This window comes from Rhinolophus hipposideros, assembly GCF_964194185.1.
Source record: "Rhinolophus hipposideros genome assembly, chromosome: 4".
Lineage (NCBI taxonomy): Eukaryota > Metazoa > Chordata > Mammalia > Chiroptera > Rhinolophidae > Rhinolophus > Rhinolophus hipposideros.
Genome location: NC_138050.1, coordinates 38,396,180 through 38,415,622, shown reverse-complemented (window position 1 = coordinate 38,415,622; position 19,443 = coordinate 38,396,180). Strand labels below are relative to the sequence as shown.

Here is a 19,443-nt window from a genome sequence, read left to right as displayed (position 1 = left end):
TCAGATACCTCTATCTGTTTCTTAGTCACAATCTTGCAGTACTTGGTAAAAAGAAGCAGAGAAGGAAAATTGCTGAGTAGACCAAGATCTATCTTTAATTAGGTGACAGGGAATATAAGAGTACTTGTAGCCATATCAGACAGAAAGCAGCCTGCTGAGGAGAAATAAATGGCTCACAACACTTTGGTGCCAACTGCTGAGAAGGGCATGTGAGAAGCTCTGAGGGGAGGAACTGGGATGGGGCCATGGGCTTAAGGAGGAGGGAGCAATGGGAGGGAGAGAGAGAGAGCTGGTAGGAAAGGCGGGATTATAGGGCCGGGTGAACACCTGATGGAACAAATATAGCGGTTAGTTCAGTACACAGGACATTCATTAAATGCTGTTTTTCTTGTAAGCAACTTACTATGTAAACAGAACACACTGACACAGTCGCTGTCCCCAATCACTTGGCTGCAGCTCTGAAGTCTTTCTATATCTGTACTATTTACGGTCCCTGCCTGCGATGAGTCCGTGCCGACATTTGCCACTACTCTTTTTAAGATAAAGATCAACAATGCTATAAATGAACTACCAATAAGGTTCTCACTATTTTCTCCTGCGCTATAATTTCAAGATCTTTGACTCTCAGGTTGAGTCACCGGGATACACTCTGGAGAAACACAGCAAAAGGAGCTAAGATGAGTCATTTTTACCAGTGACAATAACATTTGAATGGCTTTTTCAAAATGGAGAGTGCAACATTTTAAAATTGAAATCATAAATGACACAAATTTGGGCAAGGAGTGAAATCAAATGGACACATGGAATGGAGATTCCCCAAGACACATGGCTGCAGTCATTGGTGAAGAAGCAGGGTGTCACTTACAATGGGACAAGCGGCGCGGTCTTCAAAGTGTTTCCTGTCACACCAGATTATATGAGCAATCTGTTCATCAGATGGCTCAGATGGACACTTGCAGGGAGGCTTGCAAAAGGTGATTCTCTGGTACTGATACTCCAACAGATGGGTTCTTCCACAGTGATTCAGGTTGCGCCACTCCCAAATTAGCAGCTAGGACATTAACAGAGATTTGACTTGCTATGTAAAATGGTCCTCTGCGGCATTTTTCTTTTTTCTTTCAAATTGCTGCTTAAATTTCACCTCTTCCATGAAATCTTTCCAGACTAATATCTCTTAGCATGTAATCATTTAACATGTATTCCCTTCAGCTCTTCGGCATACACATGGACACCACACAGCTCTCAGCTCTCCAGCCTGACAGAGTACAAGGTGTTGGTGAAGCAACTCGCTGACGGAGACTCACTATGCTTCAACACACATAAATTAGACAACTTCACAGAGTTAGAAAGTAAAATACATATGACACCAAATAAATAATTTTAGTAGCTATCATTGGCATAACACTTTATCGCCAGTTACCTTATCATTTGCTATTAATTTATTCTTAATTGCGCACTTCTGAATTTCTGGTCATTTCACAATGACCAGTGTTCATTAGATTATTGTTTAGATGGACGCATATGCAATGTGCTAACTATATGCTTATGTTCTCATGAGTCCATTTTTGTGTGTATTCTGTTAACCATGCTATTTTTCTTTAGTACAAATTTATGTTTATGGCCACGTGGGATGGATTTATCTCAGGAATGTAAAGTTGGCTGTAAACTCCTGACAATTAGCTTTTTTGCTTGTAAGTGCCTGACATTAAGCTTTTGATTGCTGAGGTATCCACTTCAAAGACATCCATTTTGAATAAACACATTGCTAGCTACGCAGCTAGATAAATAGCTGGGCTGCCCCATCCATGAAGTTCCCCGTTCTATAAAGCTCTGGTTGACCAAGACAACTGACCATTTGACTGCTTGCTTTTTCCTTCCTGTGCTAATTCCTGTTCTTATGTTTTAAATTCACCGATAAAGAGTGAACCCTAGAAACCCTACCCTTGGTCCCAATAAAGGCAGAACCCCAGATCCATTCTTTTTGTCTCCCTGTGAGCCCAAGTCTGGAAGTTGCCTCCAGGCAGAAAGTCTGGGCAATGCTAGGGCTCGTCTCATTTGGTTCCCTTTGCTCAGTGTCAGGACTGGTTTCCAATGTCTGAAAATAATTGTTTTTTTTATATTTTGTTCAATTTTTTTTTGTAGTTTACTTTGGGTGGGTATTTCCAAATCCAGTTACTCCCTCATGATCAGAGTCAAAGGTTTTCTCTTGTCTTCTTTAAACTTTTTCTCAAATGATAGCTTCTCAGTGAGGTGTCGCATGACAACCATCCGAAACTGAAACTCTTCCCCACACCCTCACCAGCACTCCATGTTCCTATTCTCTGTTTTATGTTTCTCTCTAAGAATTCCTTATTCATGAGAGTTAATCACTTTATTACAAACTATCAAATGTACTAGTTTATTTCATGTATTGCTTGTGCTCCCCCACTCCCTCCTCAACAACCACTACTAGAATGAAAGCTCTGTTAAGGTACGAAGTTTTACCTGTTTTGCTCACTGATGTATCCTCAGTGCCTGAAACAGTGCTTAGAACATAGCGGGTGTTTCATGATTTGTTGAGTGAATTCAAGGAAGGTGCGAATTTTTATGTTTGTCACCAGAGGACCTGCATCAAGACATTTGATTAAGAAAATATAAGAAATACAAAAGGGGTATACGATACCGTTCCTACATTCAAGAAATTTCAGGTAAGAAATAAACAGATTCATTTTTGTTAAGCCAAGATTCTCGAGGCAAAGTCTAATTAAGTGCTGAGATGTGTCATGCAGGCAATACCTGTTGAGGAGGTCGCCATGGAGGAGGCAAGATGGGCCAGGTCAAATACAAATGTCATTTAAATTAGTTATTATTTATATCACTTCTGTCTGTGGCTTCCCCAGGTGGTGTGGGTTTTTAAGAACTGATGCTAACTGGTTATAACAATAATACAGCTGCCATCTCTATGTATATATAATCTCATTTAGCTGTGACTTAAACCCAGGTCTATCATACTCAGTTCCAGCTACCGTGTTTCCCCGAAAAGAAGACCTAGCCGGACAATCAGCTCTAATGCATCTTTTGGAGCAAAAATGAATATAAGACCGGGTATTATATTATATTATATTATACCCAGTCTTATATTATAGTAAAATAAGACCAGGTCTTATATTCATTTTTGCTCCAAAAGACGCATTAGAGCTGATTGTCCGGCTAAGTCTTATTTTCAGGGAAACACGGTACTTAGCACTAGCTTCAGTGACTTCCTGTGTGGAAAACTTGTCTATATTCTTATAACCCTGAGTTGCTCTATTTGTGTCACTGAATACCATTAAGCATTTGAAGAGATATGGTTCCAAAGAAGCATTATTTCAGCAGAAATCAATATGACATCTCAGGAGCTTTTTGTTAAAAGTAGAAGGCTTATGCAATCATAGCATACAACAAATTTAAAGAAAACTTCAGAGCATATGGCATTCTGCCTTCTTCCAAGTGCGGTTTGATGGGACCAGCAGTGAACATGAAGAGGAGGTATGATTTTTAAAAAGCTGATGGAATATTGTGTTGCAAATAAAATCTAAGAAGGCACTTTGCAATTCACTTCTTCGTTTCTATTTTTTCCTGGTGTTTCATTGCTGCCTTTCATTCCCAAACACTATAAATGTTCTTTGCCAGTTTTACATTCTAAATTATAACTCCATCGTGTTCTCTCCAAGAATCTGAGACTTATTTCTCCTTGAGTATGGGAAGGAAGGAATCTCACAGCTTAGCTAAGTAAGGAGGTGGGAGGGTGGTCTGTGCTTGTGGGAATGTGTCACAAACTCTCATTTTTATTCATCATTTCCTCCCTAAACAGCAAAATTTGGATAAAATGACCTCTAAATTCTTCCAGTCCTATAAATCCACAACCGACCAGCATTATGTTTGACTCTGGTTTGGACCCATCAAATTCAATTCATTCCATGTCCAATTGTTGATTAAAGCATTCCACTCCTGGCAGTGATTCAGACTCAAAGGGAAATGGTGTTTTTCAGGGTTTTGTGCTGTTACCTTTCTTTTGTACAGTTTGCTGATCACCAACCAAAGAAGATTGACATCTTAGAGCTGTCATTACAGACCCAGGGTCATGAAAACCTAATTCTGCCTAGGTGTGCTAGGGAGGCAGAGCGGGAGTCCTCTCCAGAGAACAGCCCCAAAGACCAGTAGTCACAGCGTTGCCCTTAGTTTGGAAGCTACTGAACACCTGCTTTGCAACGGGAGGTCTGAAAGCCAGCAACAAAGACATCACCTGTGAGTTTGTTAAAATCTCACACCCTGTCCCAGACCTGCAGAAGCCGAGTCTGCCTATTAAGGAGATATCAAGTGATTGTCGGACAAATAAAAGTTTGAAAAGATTTTAGTTAAGTGTCGCTGACCACCCAACCTTGTCCCCAAGTGTAGCAAGGGCCCTCAACTAGCTGGGTGTCTGCTGTTTCACTGCAGGAGGGGCCCGGCGTCCTGGCCATTCCTCGCCACCGAGGAGCTGGAGAGAGACGGACACAAGGCGCAGCGATGTCCCCCAGCCTCCGCTCCTACCTGGGCGGCACTCCCCCACCGGGCGACGGCGCCAATTCTTCCCAGGCCCTCGCCCCCCACCCAGGCGTCCCCAACGAGGGCGGGAGCGGGAATAAAGCCCGCCTCGGGCGCCCCCGCCCTCCTCCCTCCTGGGGTTTCCTCCGGCGAGCGCGGCTCCATCCTGGAGGCATCGCACGCGGCGCGGGCCCCCGCGCTCAGTCCCCTGCCTGTCCATGGGTCGCCGGGCGTTCCTTCCGTTTCTGCTGCGGGTGCTGGCCGCGCTAGGCGGCCTCGGGGGCTGCGGGGCCGGTGAGTGGGGCTCGCGGGCGCGCTGGGGAGGAACTGCACCCGGCTCTGCAGGGAGCAGGGGCGCGGGCTGCGGGGCGCTGCAGGGGCGGGGGCAAAGGAGAGCTTGGGAGCCTTGCTCGTCGTGCACCCACACCTTCCAGACATTGTGCAGTGACCGTTTATCTAGGAGGGCGAGGCTGGCCTTCTGAAGGGACCGCCAGGTGAGCCTCTGGCGGTTCTCCGGTACACGCCTGCCCGGCGGGTGGGAGGGTAGGGGGACTGGGCGGGAGAATTCGGTGTCTTTCCTTCTGTGGTCCTCAAGCGGGTGGGAAAGAAGCTCTCGCCACACCTGAGGGCAGGGCTCACCTTTCTGTCCCCAACGTCCAAGCCGAGTGGGATTCGCTTTCTAGCCGGTCTCTGATGCGCGCGCCGCTCGGGGTTTACTAGGTAGAAAACTGAGCCACTTCGATGCCAGGCACCTGGAGAAGCGGTGCCTCACTCCAGAAAACCCTCGGGGAAATGGGACTTGGGTCTGAGGTGCAGTTAGGAAGCCTCTTCCGGCTGCAATAGGTACCACTCAGGTTTCCGCAGTCCCCAAGGCATAGGAGAGCTGAGTTGCAATGCCAGGGTGACTGAGACACCCACAGTTCTGAAAGGTTGGTGCCTGGCGACCTAGCCAGGTGTGGTAGGTGCCCAGCATTTGTCAAACCACCTGGCCTGCAGGCTTGCCTATCCTTCCTGACAGGTGACTCTGAATGGCCCCCATGGATAAAAGGCAGGCTTTACATCACCTTAACTTGTGCAGACCCTTTCTTGGTCAAGGTGCTGTTAAGTAGCTTGGAGGAGGAGCCACTTAACACCTGAGTGGTTTGTGTTCCAGGAGGGATGCTAACAATTCCGATTTTTGCCTCACCCGGTGGAGCAGCTCTGCTGTGGCGGTAAGCCCTTGCTCTGTGGGGTGTTTGCACTACTCCTGAAATAGGATTAAAGTTATTTGTGTTCTTTACTAAGCCATGCTTCCCAACACCTTCTGGTATGGAGACATCGTTATAATGTCTGATTTGGAACAGCACACGATCTTTGTGCTTTGTAGATTGACAGACTGTGAGAAAGCTACCATAAATTTAATGCATAAATAATTATGTTAACGAATAAATTTCTTGTTTATTCACAGCAAGCATTTACCTAAATTTGGAAAATAATGTTTGAGACCCATCTGCCGATAACATGTAGAATCTATACGCACATTTAGTCTCCAGACTGAGAATCACCAGGGCCAAGTATTTTTCAAGGTGTGACTCATTTAGTAGTGTGAGTCTTTGAGGGCTGACTGCAACCTGAATTGGGATCCTTTTGGAAGGATCTGCCGGAAGAGAGAGCAAAAGAATTAATGCCATATGAGCATTTATGTGGTGGGTACTGTGCTAAGTAGCTTTGTGATCATTTACTCCCTGAATCTTCTTAGGATTACTTATTTACTAGCCTCATTTTATAGACAAGAACACCGAGGTCCAGAGAAAGGAAGTAGCACTCCCAAGGTTGTGTTGTTAGTAAGTGGTCTAACCAAAACCCCGACGTGGGTAGCCTGATGACGAAGCCTCCGCTCCCATATTAGTGGTTGATAACATCACCTGCTCTCAATTTCATGGTTTTGGGTGAGTTAAGTGAGATTACCTGGATGGTATGTGAGTAGATGGCAAAGTTATTACCTATTCATTAATAACCAGTACTTCCTGGATATTTTATTTAAAATAGCTTTTATAAGCTAGCCTTAAGAGAATCAAACATTGAGTAACTGCTAACAGCATTATCTTAGAGGTATACAAGTATAAGACTAAGACATGGTGCCAAGAAGGTATATTAATACAATGACCTCCCATTGTGTAATGTCCATTACGTAGTTTTCTGTACTGCTTTCCACTCCATGTGCCTGAATTGTCCCTGCGAGTAGGACTGCTGGGTCTTGCAGAGACCTCTACTAGTAGAGATCATGTGGATTATGTTTAATAGGAACCAAGCATTGGCTTTTTCTCTTTGAAAGTTAGAACGGTATTGTAAATTAATTACAGTCAGCCTTCCTGGAGCTTCCCTCTGAGAACCACATTACACAACAGGCTTATTTTTGACCACTAATCATTCAAGGTTGATAAACACATGTTCATGACTTAAATAAAACTGGTAGTATAGACCAATCTCTTACAAATAACTGAAAACTTTCAAATATTTGTAACCAGGCTATTTAGAGACATTTTTATAAAGATGGTGTGTAGGACCAAACACCCAATCTCATTTGAAGATGTGTCTCCACATGTCTAAAAGTAAACAAGAATCAAGTACTTTGAACCTAGATCTCTAAACTATTCACACCTCGAGTCTTTAAGACCAAACCAGAGCTGGAAGAAGTATGCATGTTGCTTTAAACACAAATGTTAAGTCTGCCCCGTTCCAATAGGAAAACAGGGAGACAAATGGCAGTACTCAAGCAACAACTCCACAACATTAGAAAGAATCCTTCCCAAGGGTTGTCACTGGCTCACTAGCATGGGTTTTTATGGTAATGAACTCCCTAGTGTTCCCTAGTGTTGGAGGAAGGTCTATCAAAATGACCACTGATGGCAGCTTATCATGAAAAGGTGCTCTCTTGTACCCAAGGAAGCCAGGAACCCTCATGGCTTTGCCTCTTTGTCGTTCAATGCAGATGAAGTACACTGTAACATGACGAGGCAAGTTGCATGTGGAGAGAGATGCATTCCTGTGGCCTGGCTGTGCAATGGAGAGCAAGAGTGCCCTGATGGGACAGATGAGCAGTGTGGTAAGCACTTCTCATTCTTGCATCACACACTTGTCCATGTCTGGCCCTTACTGCTATGCACTCAACCGGTACTGTCAGTTCTTACGGTTTTCACCCTCCTGGGGAGTATTCAGAAATACTGGGTGTTCTGTGCTGCTGCAGTCTTCCAGTGGGTGCTTTTTTAAGCGTTGGTAGCAGTGCTATCAACACAAGTAGAAGACAAGTCGGGATGGAACATCCAGCAAAAGTCTGGCTCCTTACCTTAAAGTCAGGCACAAACCCCTGCGGCAGGTACTCAAACCGGAATAAAACAGAAATTCCTTTATAGGAAACTCTTGCCGACCCCAGTGAACACAATTACTTTTATATGAAATAACCTAGTTCAACTTTTATGTACTCAGAGATTTTATATGGCTAAAACACAGCTTTGCAAGTTGAGTTCAAAGAAAGCTACAAAACCAGAGAAGCCAAGTTAGCCGTTTGGGAAATGTCTTGCTGAAATAAAGCTTAACTACTTCCGTGCTAAAAGTGCTCAAAGCCCCAGAAGGGACACATGAGCGCCTGTATATGAGGAAAGCCTCTTAACAGATGCCTCGCATCCTTGTGCAGTGAATATGGAAGGGGAAAAATTCCTCATTAAAGGAGGAAAACCCCCAAAGTACTTGGTGAGTACTACATTCTTTTTCTATACCCCACATCCACATTCATGGTGGTCATTTACTGTAGCTAATTTGACATGAAACCTTTGCTATTAAAATGAGTAATATTATAGGTTAAAAGTGCATACTTGCAGAAATGCCTTGTGCTATGCCCCCCATAAACTTCAACCCGGTTCCCCAAGTTTATATGCTTCTGCCAGTAGGCATACTTTGGTGGAAATACTTGAAGGTCTAATTAAACCAACAACTAACAGTTCCCAGGTTGTCCTAGATCTTAATATAGTCTCAAACGCCTAAGGAGTTTAAAAAAGTCAACCTATAAACCTGTACTCTCCAATACAGTGGCCACTAGCCACATGTGATGATTTAAATTGAAATAAAATAAAATATTAAAGTGTTTTTTTTTGTCATGCTAGCCACATTTCAAACACTCAATAGCCACATGTGATAATTCTTGACAATGCAGATATATACACATATCTGCATTATAACCATTATAACCGAAAGTTTTACTGGGCAGTAGTGTTCTAGAAGAATAGTGGGGAGGATAAGCTTTGTTGTTCTGCTAGGTGATTGCCCCTCGGTAGGGTAAGGGTACTATGATATCGTCGGGGTAACATGTAAAGGACAGGCAAGTTTTGGGTTGATTCCACTAGCAAATCAGGAAATAATTATTCCATAGCTGATGAAAATAGTTCATCTGAAACCCAAATTGTGTCCTGATAAACACCTCTTCCTTTCTGCCTCTTCTTGAACATGGCTCCTGGCCCACAGAAGAAATCTGTCGTGGACATCAACGAGCCTGGCAGTGTGATGATGGGAAATGTATTTCTCTGAGCTGGCGTTGTGATGGTGTTGGTGACTGCTTAGATGGCTCCGATGAGGTTAATTGTGGTGTGTACCACTTATTATTTTTTTCTCTAATCATATTCTCTGTTTATTAACAGCATTGATTAATATCAATAGTAAAAGTGAAACAACCAAGTCACTAAATAGCCTTATGCCATATGTGTTAAACCCAGATGTTAAATTGGTTCTGGTGTCACAGGTGACTTTTTTACCGACTTCTCCATTTTTCAGAATTACTAAAATAGATTGTTAGCTTTACTGAGGTTTGTTGGTGTGTTTTTTTCTAACTTCTTTGGGGTGAAACTTCACTGCACAAAGTTGTGGCTATGTCTCCAATGACTACCATACCTCTCAATTCTTGGTTTTCTATAGACGAAGTCCATGACCAAACCACAAATCCCTAAGTAAACAAGTCTGAAGTATAGTGTGTCTAGCTTACTGAACCAACTCCTGTCTTTTAGAGATAATGACAGCATGTCCAGACCAAAAAATCCAGTGTCCAGGAAATTCTCAGTGTAGTGATGCTTGGGAACTCTGTAATGGCCGTATGGACTGTGAAGACGGGTTTGACGACGCACACTGCCCCTGGCACCATTGCCTGGCTGGGCAGTGGCAGTGCAAAAACAAGGTGTGTGTCATGGAGAGCTGGAAGTGCGATGGCAGGAATGACTGCGGCGACTCCTCGGATGAGGAAGTCTGTGGTGAGTCTCGCCCTCCCCCTTCTGTTTCAAGGGAACGTTGTTCCTGGTGGGTTGCTTTTTGCAAATTGCATTTTAATTCCTGTGACTGAGACTAACATCCTATATCTAAAAACAGGATGTTTCCTAGCAATAAGCAAGATTTAGTTATCCATGGAAACATAAAGCAGTGCTTGAATAGTAACTCAAAGCATTTGAATGGACACTCAAAGCATTGCCTAGAATGTTTCCACAATTCAGTTATGGCCAATGGCCAGAACACCTGAGCACCAATGTGTGAAGGAAACCTCCTAACAGATGCTTTGCATTCTGTGCAGTGAATTATAGAAGGGGAAAATTCCTCATTAAAGGGGGAAACCCCCAAAGAACTTGGCAAGTACCACATTCCTTTTCTTTAGCCCATGTGCACAATGATGATGGAACCTCCAACTGGTCGGTGAGCCTCAATCCTATTCAGTCTTACCTTTCTATGGTTAAATCTGCAATATTGAATACATTTAGATTCTAACATTTTTATAGTAAGATATAAACCTGGTTTCTTTTTTTACCTTCTTCTGCCGTGCCCCCCCCCCCACTCCAGTTCAAGCCGTTGTTTTCTCAGGCTAGTTGCCAATCTCCCACGGCAGCTCACTCTGACCTTGGGCTACTCACGGCAACCCAGCTCCAGGGAGAGCCGTTGTTCACAATCTTAGCTGTACAGGGTGAAGCTCACTGGGTCATGGGAGAATCAAACTGGTGGCCTCGGCATTAGGAGCACGGCGCTCCAACCACGTGAGCCACCTGGACAGCCCTAAATCCGGTTTCTTAAGAGAATATGTCTTTTAGGGCTAGTGTTAACTGACTTTAATACCATTTTAATTAGAAAAATTTAATACTAGTTCAGTTGAGTTTTAGTGCTGTTTTAACCTGATGTTCAGATGTCTTAACATCTTTGTTTTTAAGTCTTAAGTTCCAGTTCCCTGAAAACTCTGCTTAAAAAGGTAAAACATTCTTTCCTACATAGACTTCCTTGGGTTATAGAAAGATTGCCACCTTACCCACTGTAAGATTTGTCTATTTCTACTCCCACCCCCTAATTATTAGTGAACAAGAACGCTTAATTGCCTGTACAGCTTCCTGTCCAGAAGGCATGGTTAGATGTGATAAAGAGAAATGCATCCTAGAATCCTTGATGTGTGATGGGAAAGCAGACTGTGCAGATGGTGCTGATGAGCCCACTACATGTGGTGAGAACCCAATTGCTTGGCTTTATGTGGGAGAGGGGAGAAGGAGATTAAATAACTTGGTGCCTTACTTATCATTGCGGGGGGAGGGGTCTACACTCTGAGAGAACCCTGGGACTAGAAGTCCTACACAAGCAATTATTTTTCAGTGATGGATCCCTTACATTTTAGAAGGTCCACTCCTTGGCTTTGTTCCTGAGGGTGAGCAAATGTTCCCTGAGCTGTAAAACTTTGAGAGTTATTTTCATGGTGTAGCTTTAGGGAAACAGACTAGCTAAATACCTCAAGTTATACTGCTCCTAAAAAGAACACAGATTTCACCACTGGTAAGCAAATCATTTGTTCCAGACAAAGTGGCAAATTCTCTAAGGATTTAACAGAGGAAGGACTGCGGTGAGGAGGGAGACTACTGAGCAAGCAGCTCTAGCCTGTACAGCCTGCGGTTCTCACTAAAAATCACCATTGCTTCGAGTTGAGGCAGAGGGAGAATGGACATCTGTCTCCACGTCATTTTGTCATTTTTCTCTTATTTCCCTCCCAAATTTTGTCTTAGATGTACGATGAAACCTTTTTAGTACTGCTAAAGGCCACAAAAAAGCTTTTCACTTTTTAGGGGAACAAAATGATACCAAGAACATAAACAATGGGACAAAGTACAGGTTTCTGGTTCCATAGAGATAAATCATTGGAAAGAGTAAGTTATTGTATCACTTCCTAAAGTAAGGGTCCGAGTGGCCCATACGTTCTAAAGAAAATAGAGAAGAGGTTGCGAGGTTGCTGGTTCTTGCAGGAATAAATATACCAACACTGGAAATAGTCCAGACTGTCCACCTAGAAAGAAATTCTTTTCCCCTGCTCCATGATTCCTAACTTTCCCCAAAGCCTCCACATTCCTAGGAAACAGGTCAGGGTCAAAAGGCATTTTTTAAAAAATTTTTTATTTGGGAATATGGGGGAACAGTGTGTTTCTCCAGGGCCCATCAGATCCAAGTCGTTGTCCTTCAATCTAGTTGTGGAGGGCGCAGCTCAGCTCCAAGTCCAGTCGCTGTTTTCAGTCTTTAGTTGCAGGGGACACAGCCCACCATCCCATGGGGGAATTGAACCGGCAACCTTGTTGTTGAGAGCTCGCACTCTAACCAGCTGAGCCATCTGGACGTCCCTCAAATGTCATTCTTAACTAGTCATCCATTCCTCATGAAGTATAGAGGGTTGTGACACAACATAGTTTATAAAACACTTGACCTTTACTATGTTCAACTTTACTGATCACTGTTCTGTCTTTACCAGGTAAAAACTGCTCTCTGGCCAATGGAGGCTGTGAGGGTCAGTGCAGTGACACAAACTGGGGTGTCCAGTGTTCATGTGAAACTGGATGGCAATTACAGCCAGATGGGCAGAGCTGTGGAGGTCAGAATTCATTCGGCTCATCTTTTTTAAAAAAGTTTTATTGTAGTAAAATATGCATAACATAAAACTTACCATTTTAATCATTGTTAAGTGTACAATTCAGAGGTATCAACTACATTCACAATGTTGTGCAACCATCCCCAATATTCATTTCCAGAACTTTTTCATCATCCCCAATAGAAACTCTACCCAATAAACCATAATTCCCGAGGCTCCCTCCCCCATGCCCTGGTAACTTCAATGAACTTTCTGTTTCTATGCATTTGCTTATTCTAGTACTGTAAATAAGTGGAATCATACAATATTTATCCTATTGTGTCTGGCTTATTTCACTTAGCATGTCTTTAAGATTCATCCATGTTGTAGCATGTATCAGAATTTCCTGTCTTTTAAAAGCCAAATAATATTCCATTGTATGAATGCACCACATTTTATTTACTGATTCATCTGTTGATGGACTCTTGGGTTGTCTCCACCTTTTGGCTGTTGTGGATAATACTGCTGTGAATATTGGTTTACAAGTATCTGTTTGAGTCCCTGCTTTCAAATCCACTGGGTATATACCAGAAGTGGGACTGCTGTATCATATGGTAAATTCTGTGTTTAACTTTTTGAGGGACTATCAAACTATTTTCCACAGTTACTGTGGAAAATTTGACATTCCCACCATCAGTGCATAAGGGTTCCAGTTTCTCCATTCTTGCCAACGTTTGTTATCATCTTTTGTGGGAATTGCGGTCAACTGTTGACTAATAAGAAAATATTAAATTTAGCATCTTTATGGGATTTAACAGTTTCTGTCATGGAATAAATACACTTGTCACTTCACGGACATCTCTAAGATCTATGGCATGGGTGGCAGGACAAATTCTGAAGTTAGAGCCCATTGTGTGTTTATGCCTGCTTGGTCTTCCTAGCTGACTTTCTTTAAGTCAGAGTCCAGTCTCATTTCTCCCCTTTGTAGAATGGGATTATGATGCCAGAATGACTAAAATAAATTTCAAATATCTTCACCATTTAGTAATAATCTGTAAAGGTTATGGCTGTTACTTTGTTACTTTGTAGCACTTGTCCTCAAAAATATAGAACAGTATTTTAGGTTAAAATGTGATTAGGAGGGTAGAAGATTTATTGTCTCGATGTTTTGTCCTAAAGGATAGATTGGCCCTGCCACCCTGAGCCTCATCAGTGACCCCTATTCAATAGCTCCCCCTCTCTTCATGGGTTCCACCTGTAGCCCTACCCACTTAGGAGGGAAGGATATAAGAGAAAAGGCCCTGGTGTATCAGATAGCATCAGAGTTAAATTCAGTAGTGACTGTTTTTTAAATTGTTTGTCTCGGTGTGGCTTGTTCTTTATATCCTTAGCTATAAAACTTCTGTTCGGCTAGACTCCAGGTAATTCTCCAGGTTGATTGTTCTATAATTTAGTTGTAATTTCAATGTGGTCACTGGAGGAGGCAAGCACAGCGTTTATCTACTCTGCCATCTTGGATCCTCCAACAGTGACTTTTATATTGAGAATTCAACAAAAAGTACAATGAGCCTGTTTTGGGTAAGATACCTAAACTTATTAATTTTTCGTTAGAAGTATGAAGTCAATATCTGGTCATGGTGTTGGCGGGGTCTGGGTTTTATGCCCACGACAAGGCTCCTGAAGCGTGCTTCCTGAGTTACAGCTCCTTGTAGTGATTGACCGGCCGCTGAGATTCACTTGTAGCCATATCGTGATAATTCTTCTCCTGGCCTGGGAAGACATTATTCTACTTTAGGCCCCTGTGGTTTTGGAGGAATAGTATTTTCCTGGCAATGCCCCCAAGAAATCATATTCTTTCCTGCTAAAAAACAAAGCAAAACAAAAAAACAACTCTCCTAGTCCTATGACTCATACTCTAAAGAGTCCCTGCCATCTGGCTTTCAGAAATGATAGTACCTAATCTAAATTCTGCCAGTTATACCTGTAAGGCTTAAACTATTTCTGTTATCTTGGATGAGCTGTCCCATGGCACAGCAGTAAACCCTAGCCCGTAGCATTTGTCACTCTGAATTAGGCTCTGGCTAGCTTGACAAGTGACACATTCCCAAGGGTATGTGGGAATACATAGGGTAACATAGATAGGTATTCTGTACCAACCAAATATGTAGGGTCCCTATATTGACATTTCTGCTGAATTATACTCAAAGGCATGGGAATTCCATGGAAGCAGAGACTGTCTATTCCAGCACCTAGCACAGTGACTTCCACACAAAACATGTCCAGTGAGCATCTAAAAGTGGCCCAAAAGAACAAAGATACTCAGTTGGGTACCCGGGCCTTCTCTAACTTTTGGCTCTCTGTCATTAGATGTAGATGAGTGCTCTATGGCATACAGTCCTTGTGGCCAGCTATGTCATAATACACCAGGCTCTTACTCTTGTGGGTGTGTTCAAGGTCACCAGCTCTACAATGGAACTGACTGTCGAGTCACAGGTGAGTTCCAGTATCCAAAACACAGCATATCTCCAGCTCTCTTCTTAGCAGTAATTGTAGCTGAAATGGATATATACGAGATCTGACAATTAAGTTTGCGAACTTGTTGCAATAATGTTGCTAACCTTTTTTTTAATATCAGAGGGACTATTCATTATGAATTTGTACCAACTGGACAAACAGTTAACCAAGTTTGCTATTTGGAAGTGCTAAAAAGGCTGTGTGAAAAAGTTAGATGACCTGAACTTTTTGCCAACAATTCATGGCTCTTGCATCACGACAATGCACCAGCTCACACCGCACTGTCTGTGAGGGAGTTTTTAGCCAGTAAACAAATAACTGTACTGGAACACCCTCCCTATTCACCTGATCTGGCCCCCAATGACTTCTTTCTTTACCCGAAGATAAAGGAAATATTGAAAAGAAGACATTTTGATGACATTCAGGACATCAGGGGTAATATGACAACAGCTCTGATGGCCATTCCAGAAAAAGAGTTCCAAAATTGCTTTGAAGGGTGGACTAGGCACTGGTGTCAGTGCACAGCTTCCCAAGGGGAGTACTTCGAAGGTGACGGTAGTGATATTTAGCAATGAGGTATGTAGCACTTTTTCTAGGATGAGTTTGCGAACTTAATTGTCCAACCTCATATTATAGATAAAATGGATAAAAGACTAAGCACTTTAAGGTCTGGTATTAAAGATGACATTATTCTTTCCATAAATGAGCTGCTATTATAACATTCCTTAGGCAATTTGAGTGTCGGTTCCTAGTAAACGTCTTTAAAATGACATAGTTACTCTATCAGCTGTACAACCGAGTGCTTCAGAAACCCAGTCAATATCATCTTAACTTGGCCTGTACTTTTTTAATGATGGGATACTTAATTACATTTCAATGCTATGTATGAGGCTTGGAGAACACATCTGTGTAGGTGGGAAGAAGGGTTGAATCTGCAATCCAATAAGGCAAAGAAGTTCCAAAGATTATAAGGTGCTGGGATTCAGGGCCGGAGTTGAGACTTATGGTGGCACCTAGATCTCCTCTGGATACACCTTAGTCCAGACTTCAGGAGTAAGTAGATGTTGGCATGGGAGATGGGACCACATCTTTAGTTAAAGAGAATGGTGTGAAAGAAAGTTTCAAGGTAATGTGTCACTGATTCTCTTCTACTTTTGTAGACGATGCTGTTAAAATTCTTATAGCAGCAGATCGAGAGCTTGGCATCCTGGATCGAAGAACAGGCGTCTACAAGACTCTGATACCTACAAAGTCAATGCCTACTTATGTTGCATATGATCTTCAGAGAAGCATGTACTTTTGGGTAGATGAAGTGTTAAATGTGTTTGTCCTTGGAAAGCCAGGCTCTGTTTCTCTCTATCCAGGTACATTTCTTGATGTTAAGAGCCCCCGCTTCTTAAAGGTACTTAAACATAGTATAAGAAGCATATGTATTTATCCAGACACCTTCCTCTGTGACTCACTTATCATGAATCATGAGAGTACATAAAATCCCGATTTGAGATTAGACTATGTAGTTTGTATGCTCTACAGGAGCTTTAGAGAGTATAACCTGAGAATTAAATCACGAGTAAGCAGTACAGAAAGTTTGGGGACATGAGCTCAGGCCAAGGTTAGTCTTAGACCCATACTAGGTATGTGACCTTGAGCAAGCTGTTAACTCCTTTGAATCACCCTCTATAAGGTGAGAGTACTAGCATTTTCCTCATTGTGTGAGTGGGGGGATTATACTGGCCAGTACATGCAAAGAAGTGTTTAGCATAGTCCTGAGCACATAGAAATCCTCTGATAGCAGTGAAGAGGTAGAGTTCATAACGATTCACCTGAGACTTCTGCAATAAATATTGCCCCAAACCGGCCCCACATTCTCTTGGATTCCTTGGTGATACTTCTGCTAAGGTCTTTCCATAGTGCCCACTGTGTATTGGAAACACCTTAGCAGGTACTCCCTGTGTCCTGTTTGCCTCGTATAGTTTGAACTCAGAAGCTGTAGAAAAGTTTTGTCCAAGTCTCTTTTTTCAAGATAAGATGGGTGTAGAAGAATACAGGAGCATAATACAATTTCCTATGTCCCCAGAACTTAAAACAGTGAACAGTGTCTCTTTGGACTGGTTCACGGGACAGTTGTATTGGGCTAGCAGCTTTGCAAGGGTCATCTGTGCTGGTTTAAGTGATGGCAGAGGCTACGTCAAAATCCTGGAAAAGGATCTTGTGCCAGAGCAGCTAATCGTGTTTCCGGCAAAAAAGTAAGTAGTGTTTCTTTTGGAATATATCCAAATCATTGGTAATCTTAGATAGCTACATTGATAAGAGAACACTTTAACCCTTTCAACCTAGGTCTCATTTGCTCCAAGAAAAGTCTTAATTTTGAAGTCTAAATTCAATATTATGGAGCCAAACTTTTCAAAGTCTGCTGAGCCTAAGAGCAGAAATCTCCAGCATTCTTAGTGCAATGATCTGAGGCCTGTATGAGAGAACTGAGGGAGCCCGGCTCTTCAGAACAATGTACATACAACCGGAGGCATTCTCAAACACGTTGTACTTTTGCTTTCCTCAGGTACTTGTATTGGGTCAATCGAGGTCAGAAAGGCATGAGGACTATTGAAACTGCAGGGATGGATGGCTCTGATAGGAAGGTGCTTGTGGTTATAAACATGGAGGAACCTGTAGGACTGACACTTGACCACGTGACTGGCAGACTCTACTGGATCAGTAAATATAAACAGGTACTGCAGAGAGGTCAGAAGGCAAAGGTAAACTCTTTTAGTTGGGGTTTGGGATGACTATGGGTAAGTACAAATTTCTCTTAAGTGAAGCATCTTTTGGCTGTGAAAACTGAGAAAAGCAACCTATAATTGCCCAGTATCTTTAGGTAGAGCCAGACTGGATCAACATAGGTTGGGAGACTTAGTGTGACTTTCTTAAACACTCTCCAGTCAAACTTAGCATTGGGATTTCCTGGTAGAATAGGTCATGTTGTATGTTGTGCCTAGGATACAAAATCTCTTAAGATGGTGGAACACTTCCCTGAAAGCATACAGATACTTAGGTACCTCACTGTTTCTAGTTCTTAATATTACAGTTCGTATCATCTCATTTTTGAAAGCACAAACTGAAATACCAGTCTGACATGGTGGCTAAAAGCGTAGGCTTGGGAGTCACGTTTTTAAGCCTATTACTTCCAGCTGTAATTTTGGCTACTTATGATGCCTCTTTGAGCTCCCATTGATTGCCCTTTCTGAAAAGAGATAGAATGCCTACCTCAGAAGGCACTTGAGAAGGTAGCAGAAAGACCTAAGTACAATGTCTGGATGCAGACGATAAGTTATAGTAGCTTCTTGTACAACATGTCTGTGGCCCCGTTTTGCACAAGAAGCAGTCCAATCCACTGGTTTGGGCACTTGCTTCCATGAATCCTAGGATGAGTTCATCTCTATCATGTTGCTGTCACGTGAAGATATTTAATCAGTGTCCAAGAAACAGAGGTGCACTAACATTGTCATTGCCTCTTGCTAATGTTTCCATGCTCTCATGAGACTCTCTAACCCTTCAGTCCATAGAGATGGTGAACGTGGATGGCAGTGGGAGGTACACCTTTCTTGAGATCTTCTTGGAAGATGAAGATCCAGTAGGGCTAGCTGTGTTTGAGAACTCTTTCTTCTGGGCAAATAAAATACAGCTGTTTTATGCTTCATCCCACACCCCAAAGGAGAGAGTGGTGCTGCTAAATGCTTCCATATCTGCTTTCTCAGTCCTCCACAAATCCCAGCAGCCTAAGGGTAAGTCCAAGACTTGTTTGGAAATGCTTATGAAAAGCAGAACGCTCAATGGAAACTACCTAAATTACTGCCTCAGTCTGTTGTTGGAACTTGTTATTTTGAGGCAGAGGAAATGGTCTGGATATAATTCCAGACTTACGTAGGACTTCTAAGTAAGATGAACTGAACAAAGATACCTATTGGGAAACTTATTCCAAGCATGCACCTTGTGCTTGTCCAGTGTAGTTAACAGTTAAAAAAAAAAACAAAAAACTTTTATTTATTTTAAGTATGTTTTTCCAGGACCCATCAGCTCCAAGTCAAGTCGCTGTTTCAATCTAGTTGTGGAGGGCTCAGCTCACACTGGCCCATGTGGGGATGGAACCGGCAACCCTGGTGTTACGAACTGAGTTAACTGGTGCTCCTAGTTCCTAGGTTTTTAATGTCTTAAATACACAGAACAGAGTAGTAAGATATTCACAGAAGAGTTAGAATAACTTACTTATGGACACTATCCATTGATAACAGAAAATTAAATCAAGTCTAGCATTCTTATATTCCTTCCTTATAGAAGGAAGTCAAATATCCATTGTCTGGGAGTTGAAAGCTTTTGTTCATCTGAAACTGTATGTCAGATTCCACTCAGATGTTGCTTCGTAAATGGGTCCGAGAAATTAACCAAAGTAGAGAGCCTAGACCACTATTTGCTTATAAGGGAGTCTTCCCGTAAGCAACTTGGACAGTCACTTT

General features: G+C 42.5%; 1 protein-coding gene across 2 annotated transcripts in view; it reads left to right on the top strand.

The window, feature by feature from the left end:
* The first annotated feature begins 4,625 nt into the window (after positions 1-4,625).
* LOC308497040 (low-density lipoprotein receptor-related protein 2-like) overlaps positions 4,626-19,443 on the top strand; it is a 41,691-nt gene continuing 26,873 nt past the window's right edge. For both annotated transcript variants that reach the window (XR_013993260.1, XM_081047091.1), the window contains exons 1-11: positions 4,626-4,839; positions 7,517-7,630; positions 9,043-9,162; positions 9,579-9,818; positions 10,928-11,041; positions 12,326-12,445; positions 14,789-14,914; positions 16,096-16,299; positions 17,013-17,181; positions 17,493-17,661; positions 18,489-18,714. Coding sequence is in view for 1 of the 2 variants with exons in the window: in XM_081047091.1 (XP_080903217.1) it covers positions 4,764-4,839; positions 7,517-7,630; positions 9,043-9,162; positions 9,579-9,818; positions 10,928-11,041; positions 12,326-12,445; positions 14,789-14,914; positions 16,096-16,299; positions 17,013-17,181; positions 17,493-17,661; positions 18,489-18,714 (1,678 nt within the window). In the remaining variant the exon portion in view is untranslated. The remainder of the gene's footprint in view (positions 4,840-7,516; positions 7,631-9,042; positions 9,163-9,578; positions 9,819-10,927; positions 11,042-12,325; positions 12,446-14,788; positions 14,915-16,095; positions 16,300-17,012; positions 17,182-17,492; positions 17,662-18,488; positions 18,715-19,443) is intronic.